We start from the raw sequence: 22,658 nt of genomic DNA on the forward strand, positions 1-22,658 counted from the left end.
CTGGGGTTATAGGATCCCAGCAAGATAAGCATCCAATTTGCTCTTGAAGGTGTTCAGTGTAGGTGCTTGAACCACCTCCAATGGCAGGCTATTCCAGACCTCGGGGGCTCAGACAGTAAAGAAATTCTTCTTTATGTCCAGCCTGAAACGGTCTCACAGTAGTTTAAAACTGTTTGACCTCGTCATCCCTTGCGGCGCTCTGGTGAACAAATGTTCCCCCAGATCCTGGTAGTCACCCCTGATAAACTTATACGTGGCCATCAGATCACCCCTGAGCCTACGGTTTTCCAGGCTAAAGAGCCCCATGGCTGTCAGCCTGTCATCGTAAGATCTGTTTTCCTGACCTCTGATCATGTGCATGGCTCTTCTCTGGACTCTCTCAAGCTTCTCCACATCCTTTTTGAATTGTGCAGCCCAAAACTGGACGCAGTACTTCAGCTGTGGCCTCACCAAGGCCGAGTACAAGGGGAGAATGACGTCCTGGGATTTGCTTGAGAAGCATCTATGGATGCAAGCCAGCGTTTTGGTTGCTTTACCAGCCGCAGCATCGCATTGCAGGCTCATGTTCATCTTGTGGTCAATAATGACCCCCAAGTCTCTTTCTTCCGTAGTGCTAGCCAGCATAGCACTGCCGAGCCTATAAGGTTGCTGCAGGTTTTTTTCCCAAGGTGGAGAACCTTGCATTTTTTGGTGTTAAACACCATCAGGTTCTCATCCGCCCATTTGCTGAGCATGTCCAGGTCAGCCTGGATCACCCGCCTGTCTTCTGGTGTGGATGCTTTGCCCCAAAGTTTGGTGTCATCAGCAAACTTGGCCAGTCTGCTTCTGACTCCAATGTCCACATCATTAATGAAGATGTTGAAGTGGATCATGCTCTGGCCACTCTCTCTCTCTCCATCCTTATCTTCCTCCCTCCCTGTCTGCCGCCTCAAGTACTGATACTCCTGATGGACAGGATTGCAGGTCCAGAGGAACAGAAGCCTGTGATGGTGGCTCTTTGCATGCTGATCCCCGTGTCTGGGGTACCTCAGGAGGAGAACTGAAATTTGTGCCTCAGATGCAAAAGTGAGCATGCAAACTGCAGTGTTCCTCTAAAGATCAACCCTGTCCTCTGCTGGTGGCCAGCCTAGTGAGCCAGGCAGCACTATGCCATTTAGTCCTTTCTCTTCTTGCCCCCATGTTCAGTGAGAGGAGCAATTCAGAATTCTTACCTGTGATTCCTGAAGCCAAGGGGTCACAACTCTGGCTAGCCTGTAGAACATGAGCTGTGTAAAAGAAGATTCTTCTTTTATTATACAGCTTGCTGAAGTTCAGGCTACTGAAGTTCCACTAATGCAATGGCATACAGATATAAAAACTCTTGAAGGGTATCAAGAGAATTTAAAACCTCTTTAAAACAATTAATAAAACAGTTAAAAAGTAAATGGGTTTAAGAGAGACTAGAAAGGCAGGTAACAAGTCCTAGAAATACAGTTTACGTTGTGTCTACTTTCCTACAAAAGTGGAGACACACCATTTTGGATCCGTTGGCCAAACAGTGAGAGAAGACTTTCCCCAGTTAAAATGCCTGAGGTCAGTGTCGTCACCTCAAGTATGACTCTTGATTTGAAAGACCTGTAACATTCTGTTTTTCTGTGCATTTTCTTTACCTTATGCCTGTCATGTGGTAGTGCTTTGCTAAGCAGCAATTACCGTCTGTAGCGCCAGATGGTTGCAACCAGCTACATTGATCTAATTCTATCCATTGGCTGACTTTGGTTAAGAAACAGATGGTGCCTCCTCTCTTTCCTTACCTTTACCTCATTGGCAAAGTTGATTGTTTTACTCTGCACCATGCAGAAATCACAGGCCCAAGTTTTTTGCCAGGTCTGCTAGACTCATTCTGATATGATCCATCTTAACCCTTGGTGCCCTTGCTTAATGTAAGACTTCCTCCATACAGAGGGCTCTTATTCATAGTTTTCATACTATGTATCATAGTTGATCTTAACAAGGTCTCATTGACCCACTGAAATTCAACAGGATTTCTAGGGAACTAACAGAAAAGGGACGCTCTGCTTCTATTTTTTCCACAGTTCAACTATTCCCATTTGGCAGTTGTGTCTTCAGGGCTAGGGACAGACATTATACATAAACCAAACTAAGTGATGAGAAACTGGCTTAAACCTGTAACAGAACAGATATTCAGTGTACATAAACCAGTTTCCAAATGGTCAAAACTGGTTTGAGATAAACCTGGTTGAATGTAGTATCAGACTTAACTGATTTGTCTCAAACCAGTTTATGCAATGTCTGTCCTAGGTTCCCTGCTGGTTTAAGATAAACCAGACACCCCCAGCATCCTGGCATTTTCTCTGGGCTGGGCAGGGCTCTCTGCTCTATGGCAGGGCTGGCACCTCCCCTCTACTCTCTAGCAGAGCAGGGACTGGCCCTAGCGGAAACACCGGCTGGAGGGGCCCCATTAAGGCAAAGTGGGCAGGGAAGGGGTTAATTCTTCCCTCCTTCCCCTCTTCCCCAGGAGCTGGGGTCAGCCTGTCTGCCACAGAGCAGAGGGGAGGGGATTCCAGCAGTGGCCCCTGCAGCTGGCAGACCCCAGCTGCAGGGAAGGGATAGAGGGATGCATTACCCCATCTCCCTGCCCCCTTCACCTTAACGGGGCCATGCGGGGTTCATTGTCTGGCGGGGTGGGGAGGGGGGCTCTGTTCCATGCTGGGGGGGGAACTCTTCTCCCTCCTTCTCCTCCCAGGGTGGGGAGGGGATTCGGTGAGGTTCTGGATGGGGACTCTTTCTCCTCCTCTTCCCCTTCTGCCCTGCCACCCTTGAGCTGGGGGTGTGGGGAAGTGGCCTGCTTCCAGGAGGAGTCCATTGTGGGGCTTCCCCTCTGTGAGTGTGGAACTGCAGGCACACAGCGCAGAGCCCGGAAGATAGAAGTGGCCAGGCAGGCTGTGTGGGGCTGCACTCCTCAGCCTCATTGCAGTGCTGGCTGCCTCTTATCACAGCTCTGCCCTGTGCCTACAGCTCCACACTCTCATGGGGAGGACCCACACTGGACTCTGTGGGGAAGCAGGGGATGGGGCTCCCTCCATTCCTGGCAGAGTGCGGGGACTGAACAGCCAGGAATGGGGAAGAAAGCAGGCTCCAATGTTGGCCTTCCCCTGCTGTTACGACAGGAGCTACAGGCACAGGGAGCAGAACCATGGGGATAAGGCAAGCTCCACTCCCTCCTCCATGCAGGGCTGGCCAGAGCTGTGCCTGCGCCAGGCACAAGCACCCTGACATCCCTGCCTGCTGCCAGGCAGCAGGGGCTGCACTTCATGGGGAGAGTATGTGGGGGTCCCTACACCCCCCACCCTCACATCCTGCCCAGCTGAGCTCCGTGCTGCTGCTGCCCCTCTGGGGGGAAGAGGAGGAGGGGGGAGAGTTCCCCCCAGCATGGAACAGCCCCCACCTGCCCTGGGGGTGGAGAGAAGTCCCCCTCTGGGGCCAGGCAGCATCCCATAGAGCCCCTCCCTGTCCACCCCACAGCAATGGGGGAGAAACAGAGGGAAGAGTCCCCCTCTGGGGCAAGGCAACCTCACTCACAGAGCTCCCCTCCCCACTCTCCACCCCATGGTGGCAGCAGGGGAGGAAGAGGGAGAAGAGCCCCCTTAGCACCAAATAGGTCTTCCCTCCCAGCCCTGCAGCAGTGGGGGAGAGGAAGGAGGGGGAAGCATTACCCCCTGGGGCCGGGCAGCCCTGTGTGCCAGAATTGCTCCTGCCTGCCAGGGAGCCACTGGGGCAGGCCTGCAGGGGCCTGGCCATGCCGCCTGTCCTCAGCTCAGCTTCCCTGTGGAAGGGAGGGCTGCTCTAGTACCCCTGGGCTTCTGGCCTGAGCCACTGCAGGCATGTGCCGAATATCTATGTACTTGCAAACCAGTTCAATCTTTGTAGGTTAGACTAACCTGCAAAGATTGAATCAATTTGAATGTCCCTAGCCCAGGTGTTTAAAGGGCTTTATGGTGCCAGTGCCAGTAATGAGCCAGAAGAGAGATTTCTTGTAGAGTACTTTATATTTGCAGTATTTTTCAGGCTGTCCATTAGAGGCTCTCTCTCTTTTTTTTCCTGGTATTTATGCACGAGTTGAAGGATTCATACTTATTTGGGGCAGGCACTAATAGCACTCATAACAGATAGACAAGCAAGTCAGAAATCAAGAAACTATGGTACTGCATACTCATTAGGGGAAAAGACTATTGGTCCAAATAATCCAAGTAGCTGTCTGCTCTAAATGTGTATGTCTGTGGTTAGAACAAACCATAGACTATCTCATAGACTGTCTAACCTAAATTTTAACTTTTCACAGGCAAGCATATAGATTGGATTATGCTAATCTCACTACATCCATTACTGACCTGAACATCCCTTACTTTGCTATGCATCCCACATTTTGTGTTTCCATTCCCTACTCCCCTGAAACTAACCCTCATTTGTTCCACAAAGGCAATGGTCCTCCACTAGTATTAGCATAACTGGACATACTTCCGCTGAATTGACAGTTGGGAGTCATACTTGCTAGTTCTAGAGTTAAATTTGGTCCTGTCAATCCTGTGTACAGGGGCCCCTATGTCTCATGAAACTGGCCCCTGGAAGTCTCCTGGAACAGCTCTTAATTCTTCTCCAGTAAATCGTAACTCCTCAGGGATCTGTGAACATGAAACTCAAATCCAAAGTAAAATAGTGTTTAATTAGGAGACATAGGTCTGCATTTTTTTCTAACGTTCAAGACTTAAGGTAAGCTAATTAATGTTTCTATATATTCTTTTACTTTTTTTACAGCATTTTCAAGAAGGGAAAAGAAAAAAAACTTATAAAACAAGCCGTGCTTAAGCTTTTCATAATAGGTACCTTACTTCTGTGGACTTAGCCTTGTTATGGGACCCAACTCTAATGTCCCCACCTTTGACTGCTTGCTGAGACCAGTATGACTCTGCTGCACTCCTGCTAAAAGCAGGGAGGGATGAGGGGGTTAAATTAATGCTGAAAAAACCTCAAAGTTTAGAGCTTCCAAATTTCCAATACTCAATGCGTTTAGTTGGACAAAAATATCATAAGAAATGGTTTTCAGGATTTCCACTTCAATGGTCTTGGATAGAATCGGACAATGTGGAGGTGGGTCAAAGTAAAAAATATGATGGAAATAAGCATTCAGCTTTTTTTAAACATCAGAAGATGTTAAAAGATTTTGTGCAAGCTTTGAGCAAAGGTTGAGGCTAAGTTTCTATTTAATCCAAACTGGTTCTGCTATCCTTGATCTAAAGAAAAGGAGGACAGTTAAATGTCCATGCTTTGGGCTCCTACTAAGGTAATCCCTTTGACAAAATCCAAGGCAAGTTTCATATAATGAAGTGGGGAAGATGTTACAAATCTATGCTTTGGATCTCTGTGGATCATGTAGGTAGTAGTACCTTAAAGTTTAAGTGTGTGTGTGGGGTGAGGGGGAATGGTTCAGGTCTTAAATGGGACTTAATAAGTGCTAGGGTATGGAAGTGGCCTTTTCAGGGACAAACCTCACATCAAATGATAGAAGTCCTAATACTCTACATACTAGTATGTTCTGTATATTGTAAGTGCGATTGCATATCCTTTTTTTCTCTGTTTTCTATGCTGTTAGTGGTAAAACATTATTTATAAGCCACATCTGCTACTAAAATATAATATTCAATTGTAACTTGGCCACCTGCATATAATTCAAAACATTATTTTTCCAAATGGTATTTTTCCAAATGTCAGAAACAGGGGGAAAAAACTTCTGAGAGTGTAAATAAAAATCCAAGACCCCATTGTGGGTAAAAGCAACCCTGGGTTTAAGAGCAGTAACATCTGTATCTGCCTATAGATCTCTAGCTATATATAGAGAGGTAGATAGGTAAAACGAAGGCTAGTAAAATCAGCCAGTTGATTGTAACACTTCCTTAAAATCTTTTCTTTCCCTTTTTACCCTCCCAGTTTGTTGTGACACTGTTCTGGAGCATCTATATCTATGACAGAGAACTGGTTTACCCAAAGCTGCTTGATAATTTTATACCAGCCTGGCTTAATCATGGGATGGTGAGTAAAATAACAGTTTCTTGCATAATCAAAGCTGTTAAGAGACTGGTTTTTCCATGCAAAAGTTCACACATCTCTCATACTAATGGCTGTGAAATCCTGATAAAATGTAATTAGAAAAGAAAGTTGTTAAGCAAATGTAACACCTTGTACATACGTCAGTCGCTGATTTTTTGCACTGCTAAAGGATTCCTGTGCTTGCCTAGAAACCCCACCTGAAGCTTGGTGGCCCTACAGGCTGGAACTAAAGCCAGTATGGTCTGTGATGGAACAGAAGTTTGCACTAGCTGAGAAGACAGCCCTTAGGAGGGAAGGATTGATTAGCAGGCCTATCAAATGGACTACAGTGTAGGGCTGGGTCAGAAGTGATTTTCTTGTCCTTTGACCTTTTCTGAGAGTACAAATGTTTCTAAGCCCTCATCAGAGCAAAGCTGAGATGTCGCCACTTAGCAGTATGTTCTTTTGGGGCAAATGAGTCTCTTAGCAGAATTTCCACCCTCTACCTGAGCATATTCAGTCAAAACTGAGTATTCCCCACAATGAATCAACCATTCTTTTCCAACGATAAACTCATTCACTGACAAATTCCCCCAAAGTTCTACATCAGGGTAATTTATGACTAAGTTTGTTATATAACAAAAAGTTGGATAGAGGGATAAGTCTGTTCAAGAAATTAAATGCATTTCTGTCAGTCATATGATGCCTTTGTGTGTGGTTAAAAACAAAGTGCTGGTTACCCAAGTATGCCAGAACTCTGTAGCAGGACCCATGTTAAATTATCCTTTAGAAATGTGTGCACCAGTGTGATGATAGGTTTTAGAAAATGCTATTGGAGGAAAAAGGATATATTGGTAACCAAAAAAATGAGGAGTTCATGCCAAATAAGTACATCTTGATGAGCTAAACCCATCCTCCTCATTGCGAGTGACAGTGAAAAGGCCCTCAAAAACTGAAGATTCTTGCTAATCCTCAACTAACATAGCACTTTGTGGATGAAGAAAACATTAAGGGTATATTTTTCCATCCGATGTTAGTACAATGCAGGTGATATTGAGCTCAAATCTTTCATGCTTGTTTCACGCATCTTGTCTTACTGAGTCTATAAAAGACGTTTTTATTATACCTTTCCACTCCTATCAGAGCATGGCATGCCATTTGGCACTGTTATTCTGTAGACACAGCAGAAGCCATTTTACAAGGAGTATGCATTGCATAGCCATGGTGAATCAGTACTGTTCAGAATAAATTGTTTCTTGACATAATTTGGTATGCATGCTGTCTAAATAGTTATTGTGTGTTACCCCAAATTGTGTGTATACGATGCAACATGGAAGTTATTAATGCTAAGAGATCCTGAAGTTCTGCTAAATATTTTACCATTTTATCCTGGTTTTGGAAAGAGTGTTATGGCATATTGCTCTTTTTTCTGATGCATTAGTCCAGACAGTCCTTCTCTCCAAATTTGAGGTCTTATGCTAAGCATTTAGAAGAGCTGCCAAGCCATACATACATTTATTTTTATTTTTCATACAGAATTGTGGTATCTGTAAAGACATTTCTTCCAGGTGACATTCTGCACACTGAAAATGGCTAACTTGGGACATTTTTCATAGACATGCCTCAACATTTGTGATAGACATACATTGTGAAACAGGTGACAACATATGGTCCTGTGTGTTCAGGACATTTCTTCTTTCATACTGCAACATAAAAGGCAGTTCAAGCCCATGTTGTTTTGTGGAAATGTATATTTGGTGAACTATTTGAAGAGAGGTTTTGTTTGATATTTTGGACATCATAGAGTGTACAAAAATGAATAGTATGCAAACATCTTAGACGTTTTTATGTTCAACTTGAAATATTGTAGAAGGCATTTTCGAAAGTCTTTTGTGAAGGAATTGTTTGCCTTGTCAGTCTCTATTTATCCAAGTGTTCCTTTGGCTGGGTCACAGGGGAGGCTTATGACTGTTGGGCTTTTCACAACCTTTCAGTCTAATTCTTTCTGATGTTTTTGCCATCATATTATCTTCACCATCTTTCATTCTAATTAATTTTGATGCATTGCCCGTCAAAATATGAGATTTGAAAGGGGGAGGGTCTAGAAATCTCATCTACTTTTTTAAAGTTCCCTCAGCATGTTAGTACTTTATTTATTAGCAAGGGCTATTATTTTGAGATGGCAGGTGTTAGGAAGTATGGAGATGTGATTTATTTTAGTTGTTTTGTTTTTTGGTGAAAAGGGCAGAAATCATCTCAGTATAGTTTTAAAAAAGTCAGACAACATGGACTTTACTTTGTGCACAAATAACATATATCCCCCCAAATTTAATACATTTTAACAGGAGCAATGCATGCCCCATGATAACTGTTTTGTTGGAGCTAAGCTATGTAAACCAAGCTTACTGAGAGGATTTATTGCCCAGAGAGGAATTAAAACTGTCAGTGAAACCATGAGGGGGTTAACTTGTGCCAAGCCAAGCTTTGAACAAGACACAACCATGATGACACAAAAGCTGTCGACCCACTCCAACAATGGTGAATTTTCCCCTGAACGAATCAGGAGTGGTATTTTCCTGCTTTTTAATGCATGCTTTTAGTATACACAGTCTGCTTATTTCTCACACTTTCAAATATACAGCCAGCTGATTTGTGGGTAGCTGCCATGGTACCGTTTCCTCTGTTTTGTTCCTCAAGCTTCACTTTTGTGTGTGTCCATAGCCTAAGAGTCAGATCTTTTTGTCTGTAGCACTGTTCGTGAGTTCCTGTTCTGTGTCAAGGTGTGGCCACACAAATTGGTACCCACAATGTAAAAGGAGGATAGGGATTTACAGCACATCAGCTGCTCAGCAGTAGCTGCTTGTTGTGTATGCTCCTCCCCAGCTAAATCATGTCAACTTACTCCCCTGTTACTGGGCACATCTACACAAGGTGCTTACTGTGCAGTAGCTCATTACTACTGCTCATTAGCATCACGTGGCATGAAATGTGATGTGATGTTACTGTGCCGTAGTAACAAGCTACTGTGCAGTCAGCATCACCTAAAAGCCATTTGGTGACGCTACTGCTCAGTAACTCTGGTGCAGTCATTTAGGACTTGGTTATACAAGTCCCAAATGACTGTGCAGTAATGACTGCACAGTCAGTGTCTCATGCAGATGCTGCCACTGAGCCATAAATCCCTCCTCTCCTTTACCTTTCAGTCGCTTGGTTCTTTTCCCATGCTCTTAGGACATGTCTGCACTGTATCTGTTGCAAACCCAGGATTGCACTTGCAGCTAATTCCAGTTCAGTACATGCCACAGCGCGGAAATTAGGCAGCATAGCCAGTTTGGAATGTCCCGCACCTGTGCTCACTTACACTAAGCAGCTTTGGACACGCATCACTTTTTTAGCACTATATGCACTCATCACCTGATGGAAAGCTAGCGTGCATACATTCTGGCTGGCTGCAGCCCTGTACATAAAGTGTGGGCAGTTATATATAGAGCTACATAGGGTCTCTGGTCCCCAAGCATCCCATAGTGCTCTGCCCTCCTTCCTGCACTTCTTTCCCAAGAGGGGGAGAGGAAGAGTAGTTAGATCCCTGACAGCCTCCAAGGAGCAAAACTGCAGTTTCCTCACTTACAGCTATTAGAGCCACTGTTTCCCACTTCCCCCCAGGGAGCAACAACTCTGCTGAGAGACCAGTGCCACTGCCTCCACAATGGCAGCAGAGAGACTGGCCCCCATTAAGGGAACCCACCCCCACCCATGCTCCCTAGCTGGAGAACACATCACTGAGACCGCTGACAGACATCCAGCTAAAGACATAATAGGTTCTGGTCCTTGATCCCAACAATTGCGCCTCCTGCCATAACATATGTGAATTAGTGATTGGGCATTAGTTCCCAACTGTGCCATGTTGCTGATGCAGGAGGAGCCATGAGATCCCTCAGCACCGGGTGCAAGTAGCAAGCCGGGTGCCCAGCGCTCCCGTGGCTGAGAGCACCAGTCAGCTCGTTTGTTCCACTGTTGGCACTCCCAGCCTCAGGAGCACACCAGGGTCTTGAAATGCTTCCTGTTTGTGGGTTATTTCCTGTTTCATCGTGCCATTAATTGAACGACTGTATTGCCAAGTTACTACTTAAGATGTGATTAACTGGTTAATCACATCTCAAGTGTAATGTCTGCCAGGGCCTGAAGGGCTTCATGGAAACTTCTACACACATGAATACTCCTGCACCTCATAGCACTCTGCTTTGCTGGGGCACTTTGTAGTGCTGCAAATGAACGCATATCCTAAACCCTGTTTCTCTGTCTTGAGTAGACGTACTTCTTGGCCTATGTTGGGAACCATGTGAAGCCAGTTACGTTACCAAATTTCTAGGGTGTGGTGTAGGAAGGAGTGGACAGGCTGTGCTTCCCCAGGGTGCTCCCAGGCTTGTGACAGAGTTAGAGTAGACCTGTCCTTCTATCGTCCATGCAGCCCAGTGTTGCAGCTTTTTAATAATGTGTGCTCAATAGTTGTTTCAGCCATTAGTGCTACTATTATCTGGGAAATGTTCTAAAGCAAAAAATGTTCTCAATTTTTGAAGGGGGAAGAATCAGAACATTTCAACCAACTAGATGTCTAAATCCAAACATCTGGGGCTGTTCTTATTTAGGCCCGAAAGAGAGAAAGTTGATAGTATTATTTGTTCTTCCCCGTATGAGATAACTCATATGTCATTAGTACAAGGACAAAGAGAGTGAATTGATTAATATTCCTTCTCTGTCCATTTTTTTTTCATTTTGTGCTAAAGATAAGGAACTATAATTAAGTGTAGATTAGCTGGATAAAGGGTGGGGTCTGCTGGAATTTCCTAAAAAGAAAAAAATGCCTCTCTCTATTTTGGAGTGATGGTGGTATGTCCAAAGTTAAGGTCGGGGCTTTTCATTATAAACCTGATTTTTAACTATATTTTCTCCAAAAAGGAATTTACCCCCTTGAAATATTTTTGTGCAGTATCTCATCCTAGATCAGAATTTTCTTGGTGTGATTAAGGAATGTCAGGAAAACAAATGTTTCCCTGCCTGGCTTGGCCTGTGAACTCTACATTCATATTGTTTCCATCTGCCATGCTGAAAAGTACCTTTTAGGTTATTTTCTTTATGGGGGAGTAAGGATGAAAGGGGCTAGGTACTAGTAGGGAAGAATTAGAAAGATTTAGAATAGAAGAAATCCCACAAGGCAACCAAAAAATAAAGTGTTATCTAAATGCTCATTTAAAGCATACATACATCAACAGTACAAGAAAATTGGCTCTGAATGTAAGACGAAGAATTATCTCCACTGCCCCTACAAGTGCAGGTCAGAAAGCAGGGAGGAAGTGGAAAAATAGTGATACCACAGTACTATACTGCTTCCAACGCACCCTTGTCAGTAAAGTCTGTTTGCCCTTTCTCTATCCTTTATTTGCTATGGAAGGTTTTCTTTAATTAATCTGAAGAAAGTCCCAGTCCTAACTTTGTGCTTTGCATGCGAGATGTTTTGGGTAAAGCTGTGTGTGCACTTAGGAACCCCAAAGTTGGACTGCCTAAATTGAATACTGAAGGAAAGCAGCTAAAAAGGATCCCACCATTCAACAGTTATCACTGTCACACCATCAATTTAAACCACCCAGTTAACCTTAAAATTGCTTCTTAATTTACACAAGACTCAATTTAACAAATTAGTAGCAGTTTATAAAATTTTCTGTCCAGTCAAGGTGTTTGTTTCTAGTATATCTTAATAGTTAACGTGTGCAACATTTTTGCTGTCTACAACAATATCTAGATTTGTTAGATGTGCAGAATATAATTAATAAACAGGGTTGTAAGCTGACATACCGTGTACAGTGTATATAAGCTTTCAATACCATGAAGATGAAGAGTGTGCATTTCTTCAACCAGTTCATTCTTAGCAAATATTCTTCTATTCCACTGACACACTATACTAGCAGAAGACTTATGGAATCCAGACAAATTCCAGACATAACTTGATGGAGACTGGGACTATGTTCCATTAAAAAAGTTACACAACATTTAATTATTCAATCAACGCCATGCATGCAATAGCATATTTCAGTTACAGCACAAAACGAGAACACAGTTGAATTTGGTTGGGCAGAAACAAACTGGGATGACAGTGAATGATGAAGGATGACAGCAGTGGGAAATTGCTAGACCCATGAACTCTCCCCATGAACTTTCCAATTAGTATGGTTAGGTATTAAACTGGAATTATTTTGTAATGATATTATAATTCTTTTTTAGAAGTTAGATTTCACTGAAATGTACTTTTTAGTACTAGCCCATTTTAACAGATTTCTTTCCCTTTTTTTTATAAATAGTGGTGTTGCAAAGCACTTTCCAATTAAATATGATTTTAGAATACCTTTTAAGAACAGTAAAAAAACAAACAAAACCCACCGGTAAGCAAATGGTTCTTTGTTTAATTTTTTGAAATGTCAGCGTGCATAGAAACAGGTAGACTGGTCACTGGACCCTGTTCAGTTGGGTGAATAGTTCTGATATCCATGCAATTTAGCAAATTTAGATAAATGTTTCATTTGCTTATTGCTAAGAGTCAAATGCTAATATTTATATTGGATAACTACATTAAAATTGCTAGTGGAGGGGACCTTGAGCCCTCAAAGAGATTAAATACCAATATATCTGATGTTTATCACACACAAGTAAACATCAAAGTACAGAGAAATACTGATGGCACTTAAATGAAAGGACATTTTGCCCTTGACTTCAGTGTAGCCAGGATTTCACTCCTGCTTTAATAAGTGAAGCGAATACCATCCCTAAATAGTTTAGATTGACAAGCTGCCCAAAAACAAGTGGCTAAGTTTTCATTTTTCACAAAGTAGATTACCTGAGAACATTATAACAAGTAGTATCTATTTTTAAACAGTTAACTAAGTTGGCTTATTTCCTGCATTTATCAAAGTAGTAATTTTATCAGACTGCTCATTTGCACACAGCTTGATTCCAGATTTAAATTAAGTTTCAGAACTGAATCTTTCCCTCCAAACAAGTTGTTTGTCAGGTCTTCGCTCAATAGCCCTTCACTATGAATCTACTTCATAATTTTTTTGTTAACTTAAGAAAAAATCATATCATTCATTTTAGAAATATGTATTTGTGACTCCAATGATGCAGTTACTATGATACTACAATTAAAACAATATTACTATAATTAAAAATAAAGCTTCAGTTATTTTAAAACGTTATATTGCATCATAATTTTATATATTGCTATATAAAATTTGAATCATGCTCGTTTAAACCCACAGTGACTCTTTATCAGTAGTTGGTGTTGTGATGTGCATATGACATACATGAGGAACTATCTTCTCTGTATTATTAATTTAAGCTATAAATCCAGTTTTGCTCGTAAGCCAACTTCTCTCAATGAGCAAACAGAGGTAAGTGGGACATCACACCCGAACTGGCTAGCCCATTGAGGGTGGGCTGAAGTTCAAGTGTTGCTGACCCCAAATCAGCTTACGGGGCAGCCTATATTCAGGGTTTCATGTAGATTTATCCATGTTAAGCCCCAACAAGAATCCTTGTTTGTTTCTAACAACAGCATCCCAGATTCTTAACATTTGAATAACGTTTTTTGTGTCAAGGAAAGGAAAATTCAACAGAAGTAGAACTGTGCCAAAGCTCAAAAATAATAAGAAAGCACTAGAGAGAGCCTTTCAGGAAACCTAAGCCTGCCTTTAGGGAACATGGAAAGTTGATTATTGTAGGGATTATATATTGTTGGTATTTTCCTTCTTTGTGCAGTTTATTCTTTTGGTGTTATTTACTGAAAATAATGGTTTTACTAGAAAGAGATGTCAGTTCCTTTTTGTTTCAATACAGCATCCAGAAGAATCAGAGGCACCTGGGAAATGTGCAAACAAATTATGGAAAAAGAAGTGCCTGTTTAAGTGATACGTTTCTGGTCTCTCTCACAAGTTCTCTCTCCTCTTTATTATCGGACTCAGCATAAAGACTCGGAACTCTTAAGGGTAGCGTAGATACGGTTCTATCATTTATGTTGGGGTTTTTTATGATTATTATTGACAAGCATCTTTTACAGGCTTAATAAATCTGGAGAAGTAATGAGCTGATGCCAAAAGAAATCACTGAGAGAGACTCAGTTGTATCTTTTTAAGTGATTCAGGCCAATGGAGAAATAAGTAAGCCATGTGAAAGATGCTTTGGATCAAAGCTCTTAGTGACCTAGCCTGTATAGATCGAGGGTTACAAAGACTGGTGAAAGTTATTGACAAACCAATTGCTCCATCAGGAGCTAGGAATTGAGTCAATTTCTACATGACAGTCTCTCTAAGGAAGAACCTGCGATAGCTCTCCTCCTTGTTTATTTCATCCAAGTTTTTTTTTCCAGCTATCCTGGCAGATTGTAAATTCCATTACAGAAATGTTTTAACAGGAAAGAGTGGACTAAATGTGTTTATTGGGGGTTTTTTTAAGTCCATTTTTTAATGTAGCAATGGTCCAATTGGTGGACCATTTAATTCAGGGCTGTACAACTGGTGGCCCCAAGGCAACATGCAATCTGCAAGGGGTTAACAAGTAGCCACCCCACCTTTTTGCTTTGGCTACCCCCTGCTCCATCCCCCCCCCCTTCTGCTTCCTAACCCAGCCTCAGGGGTGGAACAGCATGGTGCAGCCAGCAGTGCTAGGTGAACTGACAGCTCAGTGTGCCTGTGCAGTGTGGTGACATGAGAGAGAGCCTGGGGGCTTCAGGTGAGGCAGGGTGCTTTGCTGCATGGGTGCAGTGGGTGGGGAAGTGCCTGCCTGTGCATGGTGCAACAGGTGGGACAGCACTTGTTAACATCTCACTGTAATGTCTCTTGACTATACAGGACCACTGTCTAATTCCATGTTAAAAATCTCAGAGATCCTCCCATGTAATTGAGTTCTCTTTCTTTTAATAGATGTGTCGTCATATGCCTGATAATAACGATTCAGATATGAGATCTATAATACTTTTAGAGAGCAGACTTTCAACTATAACATTAATTGCAAGGTTTTATGACAGAAAGTATGCAATTAAATAATAAACCTTGCTTCTTGCAGAATAAATATCTACTGAGGTGATTACTACTTCAATGTCTGCTTGAATGACAGAACATTGACCAAGTAGAGGTCACTTTCAGGGCCTAGTTTATTTAGCTTGAACATTGAGAATAATGTTCCTGGATTTGTACACTTCTTGCATGCTCATGCTGTGGTTATGTTATTTCTTTTGATATATCTCCTTATTATCTGCCAATTCCACAACTGGAACACGAGTACAGTAGTATCAATTATCCGCACACTCTGGGGAGAAAAACAGCAATAGTGTAAAAGCTTTTCTTGATTATTCTGTTACTTATGTGGAGTGCTTGGAAATTGGATGCATGTCAGAACTGTGTTAGTACAGCATCTGGAAATTGGGAGAGGCACCAGGCTAGAGAAAGCTGAATTATCTGATTGACATCACCTGACTCAGAAGAGACCCTTTACTCAATGCAGAAATAGCCCAAAGTGGGGACTGTGCCTTAACAATATGATGAATTTGTCAAAGCAGATTTACTGCACTGTGACGAGGTACATTACACTTTTACTGGTATAAGTCACCGGAAACGGGTCTATACCCATAACGGAAGTTCAGCACACAAAACTGGTCTATACCCATAATAGAACAGAAGTTCGACACACCTATACTGGTTTAAAAATGGCAGAACTGGGTCTAAGATTTGCCTGCCCCACCAAAGGGTTAATTCTGCTCACTACCAACCTAAATTGTGCCACTTGCAGAAAACCATACAACTCAGATTGATTCTGCCTCAGGTTTTTTGAATGTCTGTACTTAGCCTGTAAGTCTAAGATAGCTTTTCTAACTGGAGAACAGATATGGAGCACTAGCAATAAAGGAGGAGGAGCACAAACCATTGCTGGAAGGGGCCAGGCCAGGAATCCCCAAGATAGGGAGGACTGAGACCACTGCCATGAAGAGAAAGTGATGGGTGGTGGTGGTTGGAGACTCCCTTCTGCAGGGGACAGAAGAATCGATCTACTGGCCTGACCTGTTGTTCTAGGAGATCTTCTGCTTGCCTGGAGCCCAGATCCGAGATGTCATAGAAGGATTACCAAGACTTATCCAGTCTTCTGACTACTACCCCAGGCTGCTCATCCATGTGGGCACCAGTGATACTGCCAAGAGTGACCCTGGGCAGATCAAGAGTGACTACAGGGCTCTGGGTGCAAGGGTGAAGGGACACAGGTCGTATTCTCCTCAGTCCTTCCAGTGAAGTGGAAGGGCTCTGGCAGCAGCAGAGACATCCTGCAGATCAATGTATGACTGTGCATGTGGTGTCGCCAGCAGGGATTTGGCTTCTTCGATCATGGAATGTTGTTCCAAGAAGAAGAACTGCTAGCAAGAGATGGGATCCACCTGACAAAGAGAGGGGAGCGCACCTTTGCAGACAGGCTCACTAACCTAATGACGAAGGCTTTAAACTGGGTTCACCAAGGAATAGAGAACAAAGTCCTGAAGTAAGTAGGGAAGCAGGGGACCTGAAGGAAGCAAAAGCAGGAGGGGGCAACAGGGAAGGCCTTATTCCTCCTGAGAAAGTAGGGCAATTAGCTAGTCACCTCAGGTGTCTGTATGCATGGAGCCTGGGAAACAAGAGGAAAGAATTGGAAGACCTTGCACAGTCAAGGAACTATGACATGATTGGAATAACAGAAACTTGGTGGGATAGCTCGCATGACTGGAGCACTTTCATGGATGGGTACAAACTTTCAGGAAGGAAGGGCAGTGGAGAAGAGGAGGAGGAGTTGCTCTGTGTGTAGAAGAGCTGTGTGAATGCTCAGAGCTCCAGTATGAAACTGGAGATAGGCCTGTTGAGAGTCTCCAGGTTGGGGTCAGAGGAGAGCAACAAGGGTGATATTGTGGTGGGTATGCTGTAGACCACCTGACCAGGAGAATGGGGTAGATGAGACTTTCTTCAGACAAATAATGCAAGTTACCAGATCACAGGCCCTGGTTCTCATGGGGGAATTCAGTCACCCTGACATCTGCTGGGACAGCAAGACAGCAGCACAGAGGCAATCCAGGTGCAAGTGTCAGAGAGACCAACTAGGAGCCATGCTCTTCTTGACCTTCTGCTCACAGACAGGGAAGAATTAGTGGGGGATGTGGAAGTTTATGGCAAGTTGGGCAACAGTGACCATGAGATGATTGAGCTCAGGATCCCGAGGAAAGGAAGGAAAGAGAAGGAAAGAGAAGAACAGAGTATGGACTTTAGAAATGCAGACTTTGACTTCCGTAGGGCATGCAAACACTGACACCATTGACGTGGTGCAAAAGCATTTAGCCCGCTTTAAAGTTTCATATATGCATGGCCTAATTAGATGTCAACAGTGCGCTGTTTTTGCCAAGAAGGATAACAGCATACTGCATAGCATTAGTAGGAGCATTGCCAGCAGATTGAGGGAAGTGATTATTCTGCTCTATTCTGCACTGGTGAAGCCACATCTGGAGTACTGTGTCCAGTTTTGGGCCCCCCACTATAGAAAGGATGTGGATAAGTTGGAGAGAATACAGTGGAGAGCAGTGAAAATAGTGAGGGGGCTGGGGCACATGACTTCTGAGGAGAGACGGAGGGAACTGTTTTTTTTTAGTTTGGAGAAGAGAAGGCTGAGAGGGGATTTGAGAGCAGCCTTTTTTTTCATAGACATTAGGGCTGGAAGGGACTTCAGAAGATTGTCGAGTCCAGCCCCATGCCCAAAGGGCAGGAAGTAAGCTTGGGTCATAGGATTTCAGCAAGATAAGCATCCAATTTGCTCTTGAAGGTGTTCAATGTAGGTGCTTGAACCACCCCCAATGGCAGACTGTTCCAGACCTTGGGGGCTCAGACAGTAAAGAAATTCTTCCATATATCCAGCCTGAAATGGTCTCGCAGTAGTTTATGACCATTCGACCTCGTGATCCTTTGGGGCACTCTGCTAAAAAAACATTCCCCCAGATCCTGGTGGTCAACCCTGATAAACTTATAGGTGGCCATCAGATCACCCCTAAGCCTGCGCTTTTCCAGGCTAAAGAGCCCCATGGCTCTCAGCCTATCATTGTAAGGTCTGCTTTCTTGACCTCTGATCATGCACATGGCTCTTCTCTGGACTCTCTCAAGCTTCTCCACGTTCTTTTTGAATTGTGGAGCCCAAAACTGGATGCAATACTTCAGCTGTGGCCTCACCAAGGCCGAGTACAGGGGAGGAAGGACATCCTGGGATTTGCTTGAGAAGCATCTATGGATGCAAGCCAGTGTTTTGGTTGCTTTACCAGCTGCAGCATCACATTGCAGGCTCATGTTCATCTTCTGGTCAGTCATGTCTCCCAAGTCTCTTTCTTCCATAGTGCTAGCCAGCGTAGCACTGCCGAGCCTATAAGGATGCTACAGGGTTTTTTTTCCCAAGGTGGAGAACCTTGCATTTTTTGGTGTTAAACACCATCAGGTTCTCATCCGCCCATTTGCTGAGCATGTCCAGGTCAGCCTGGATCACCCGCCTGTCTTCTGGTGTGGATGCTTTGCCCCAAAGTTTGGTGTCATCAGCAAACTTGGCCAGTCTGCTTCTGACTCCAATGTCCACATCATTAATGAACATGTTGAACAATATGGGTGCAAGGACAGAGCCCTGGGGGACCCCACTGGTCACAGGACACCATGATGACTGACTTCCATCTGTTACTACCCTCTGGGTTCGACCACAGAGCCAATTTCCCAGCCAGCGGATCGTGATGGACCCAAGGCCACAATTGGGCAGTTTTGCCAAGAGGATACCAAATTGAAGGCTTTTTTGAAGTAAAGATATATGACATCAATCTCTTCTCCCTTGTCCAGGTGATAGGGCACCTGTTCATAGAAGGAAATGAGATTGGTCAAGCAAGACCTATCCGCAACAAACCCATGCTGGCCATTCCTTAGGATGTTGGCGTTGGCTAGTCCCTTAAGGATGGCCTCTTTAATAAACTTTTCTAAGATCTTCCCCGAGACAGAAGTCAGGCTGATGGTCCTATAGTTAGCCGGATCCACTTTCCTCCCTTTCTTGAAGATAGGGACAACAGTGGCCTTCTTCCAGTCTTCGGGCACTATACCAGAGCGCCAGGAGTTTTCAAAGATCCGTGCTAGGGGCTGGGCTATGATGCTTGCCAGCTCCTTGAGTACCCTGGGGTGTAGGTTGTCAGGGCCAGCTGACTTGAAAGTATCCAGCTTCTCAAGATGTTCCTTCAGGAGGTCAGGATTAATGGAGGGGAGGGGATCTCCCTCACCCAGACCTCCCTGTCCTGTACCGGGCATGGGCGTCCCATGGGACTGATGAAAGACCAATGCAAAGTACCCATTTAATAGGTTGGCTTTTTCCTGGGTGTCAGTTGTCAGTTGCCCCTTCTGGTTCAGCAGGAGTCCAATGTTGCCCTTGTTTTTCCTCCCGCTCCCCACATATCTGAAAAAGGACTTTTTATTGTCCTTGATGCTCAAAGCTAGTTGGAGTTCATTTGCAGCCTTGGCTTTCCTGATTTGCTCCCTGCAGGACTGGACCAGTGCAGAACAATCCTCCTTGGAGGTAAATCCCGAACTCCATCCTTTGTAGGCCTTTCTTTTTAGCCTCAGGAGGTCTGCTAGGTCCCTGGAGAGCCAGGGGGCTGCTGTGCCTCTTGCTGCCTTTCCTCTGAGATGGAATAGACTTAGCTTGTGCATTGAGGATCGCTCCCTTGAGGAGCAACCACTCTTCTTGAACTCCCCTCCCTGAGGTCACGGTCCCTTACGGCCTCACTGACAAGCCTCCTGAGCTTGTCAAAGTCGGCTTTTCTGAAGTCAAGGACTTCTGTGTTGCTGACTGACTTGCCAGCTTTACGGCGGATGGTGAAGGTGATCAGCTCATGGTCATTGTCACCCAGCTTCCCATCAATCACTATGTTGCCGATTAGGTCATCCCCAGTAGCCAGTACCAGGTAGAGCAGTGCTTTGCCTCTCATTGGCCCATAGACTTCTTGAGTCTGGTAGAGGTCATCCACGCACAAGAGGAAGCTTTGCAAATGCTCAGATTTGGCTGAGTGATCCTCCCACGAGATGTACAGGTAATTGTACATCTCGTGGGAGATGTAATTTAAGTCACCCATGACAACCATGGTCCTGGAGCATGCGGCCTTAGCCAGTTCCCGGGTGAACTCCTGGTCAAGCTCTTGACTTTGGGTGAGAGGTCTGTAGTAGACTCCCACCATTGTGTCCCCTGTGCCGTGTTCCCCACAGATTTTAACCCAGAGGGTCTCCAGTCGTCTGCCCTGATCACCAAGATCAGTTTGTAGGGACATGTAGCTTTCCTTAACATAGAGAGCTACACCCTCGCCCCTTTTATCTACACAATCCCTCCTGTACAGGGTCTAACCATCTATACCTGAGGTCCAGTCATGAGTGGAGTCCCACCAGCTCTCTGTTATCCCTATGACATCATAATTATTTGCATTATTAATTGCTTATTCCTGAAGCTCCTGGCATTCATGTACCGGCAGGCAAGTGTCCCCTTGGGGGCTCTTGCCTTGCCCACAGATTGTACCAGGGCTGGGGCAAGGGTGGGCTCCCTTAAGTGCCTTGGCCCACTGGCTTTGCAAGGGTTGCTCAGTGGGCCAGCAGTGATGGTAGTCCCCCCGTCCCCCATCGGGCTTAGTTTTAAGCCTGGTGGAGCAGTCAGCCAGTCTGGCTGTGTAGAGCCTCCTCCCCAGGGAAGAGAGGTAGAGGCCATCTCTTCCCAGCAGCTCGCTGCCTCTCTCACCAAAGAGCATGCTGTGGTCATGGAAGCCAAAGCCTTCCCTATGACACCAGCACTGCAGTCTTTGGTTAACTAGGTGGATCCTTCTCTCTCTCCTCAGCCCATAGCCTGAGACTGGGGGGATTGACAAGAACACCACCTGTGCCCCCAGAGCCTTTAGCCCCGCTCCCAAATCCCTCTGGTTCCTCATGACCCGGGTGGGAGTGCTCTGAGCCGTGTGATTGGTGCCTACATGAATAAGGAGAATAGGATAGTGGTCCATGGGCTGGAGGAGCTTTGGAATCTTCTCCCCAATGTCCCGGATGCGGGCCCCCGAGAAGCAGCAGATTTCCCCAGGCTAAGAGGTCAGGGAGGCAGATTGCCCCCTCATTCCCCCTCAGGACAGCACCTTATGTTTTGTCTTGGGGAGAGCGGGTCGGTAGCTGCAGTTGAGCCTGTGTTGCCTGTGGGAGCTGACAACTTGGCAGGCTGTGCTGGAGCAGCAAGAGGTGTGTACCTGTTGCTAAGCTCCGGTGGGGAAGGGGCCTTGGTGCGGCAGGCCTTAAGGCCCTTGACCACCTTGGTCCATGCCCCCGACTGGACAGACTGGACAGAGTGGGAGGTCCTGGAGTCCTCCTTTGTCCTGGAGGGATATGGTGGTCTACCCTCCGGCTTCCGGGGGAGAACGGCCTGGCAGTAGGAGTCAATCTCCTGCTCACAGTCCCTGATAGCATGCAGTCTCTGGACTGTGGCCTGGAGCTCCTCTAGCTGGTGCACCAGAGACCCCAAAAGGGAGCAGACCCCACATGGGGAGGTGGCCATGCTCTCGGGCCCCAGAGCCTGAAAAAGGGACAGGCAGCCCTCGCAGCCAAGAGCCAGGGGCTCCATCTGCGTGGAGCCTGGAACCATGGGCTCCATCTGGGTGGCGGTCTCTGAGGTGCCCAAGGTGGGGGGGCCGCAGAGCCCAAGGGGACCCTCGGGGTGTGACGTGTGCCCATCCGTGTCATGCCTCTGGTAGGCTGGCTACGTCTGGGACTGTCTACCCTGGAGGGTTTGCAGGCAGGGTACCTGAAGGGATACTGAAGGGATTAACTACCTGAAGGGATAGTCTCCAAAGAGAATGGGGGTAGACTGTTCTCAGTGGTGACAGATGACAGAACAAAGAGCATTGGTCTCAAGTTGCTGCAAGGGAGGCTTAGGTTGGATATTAGGAAAGACTGTCACTAGGAGGGTGGTGAAGCACTGGAACAGGCTACCTAGAGAGGTGGTGGAATTTGGAGATTTTTAAGGCCCAGCTTGAAAAAACCCTGACTGGAATTATGTAGTTGGTGATGGTCCTGCTCTGAACAGCGGGGTGGACTAGGGGCCCTTCTGAGGTCCCTTCCAACCCTAATTTTCTATGATTTCTATGACATGTTGGGTGCTTCTCGTTATCTGTCCATTCCACTTGATGTATGTGTGGTCTATAGGAAAAAACACACTGCCTTCTCCTGAGGCTTACAAAAGAATCTAAGATATAACCCTGATCTGACTAATAAGTTGCAAGTCAATACTAAATAGAGAATGGATGTACCTGTATGCGAGCCCCACAAAATAAAAGTATCGCAAGTTAACAGTTTGTATTAAGTTAAGCTCTCCAGTTAATTTATTGTTGTCCATGAGGGCTCCTAACTCATTCTGGCAGGAAAGAGGAAAAAAAGCAAGATGCCTAACCACAAAGCCAAAACCTGTGAAGAGGAAAGGAAGTAAAAGGA

The 22,658-nt window shown here is 45.0% G+C and overlaps 1 protein-coding gene across 1 annotated transcript in view; it reads left to right on the forward strand.

Annotated features, from left to right (window-relative positions):
• Window positions 1–22,658, forward strand: part of AIG1 (androgen induced 1) — a 211,158-nt gene that overhangs the window by 72,773 nt on the left and 115,727 nt on the right. The window contains exon 3 of the mRNA XM_090040699.1: window positions 5,986–6,087. Within this exon, the coding sequence (XP_089896825.1) occupies window positions 5,986–6,087 (102 nt within the window). The remainder of the gene's footprint in view (window positions 1–5,985; window positions 6,088–22,658) is intronic.

This window comes from Crocodylus siamensis, chromosome 1, assembly GCF_052110815.1.
Source record: "Crocodylus siamensis isolate JL-2025a chromosome 1, ASM5211081v1, whole genome shotgun sequence".
In the NCBI taxonomy this organism is placed as follows: domain Eukaryota; kingdom Metazoa; phylum Chordata; order Crocodylia; family Crocodylidae; genus Crocodylus; species Crocodylus siamensis.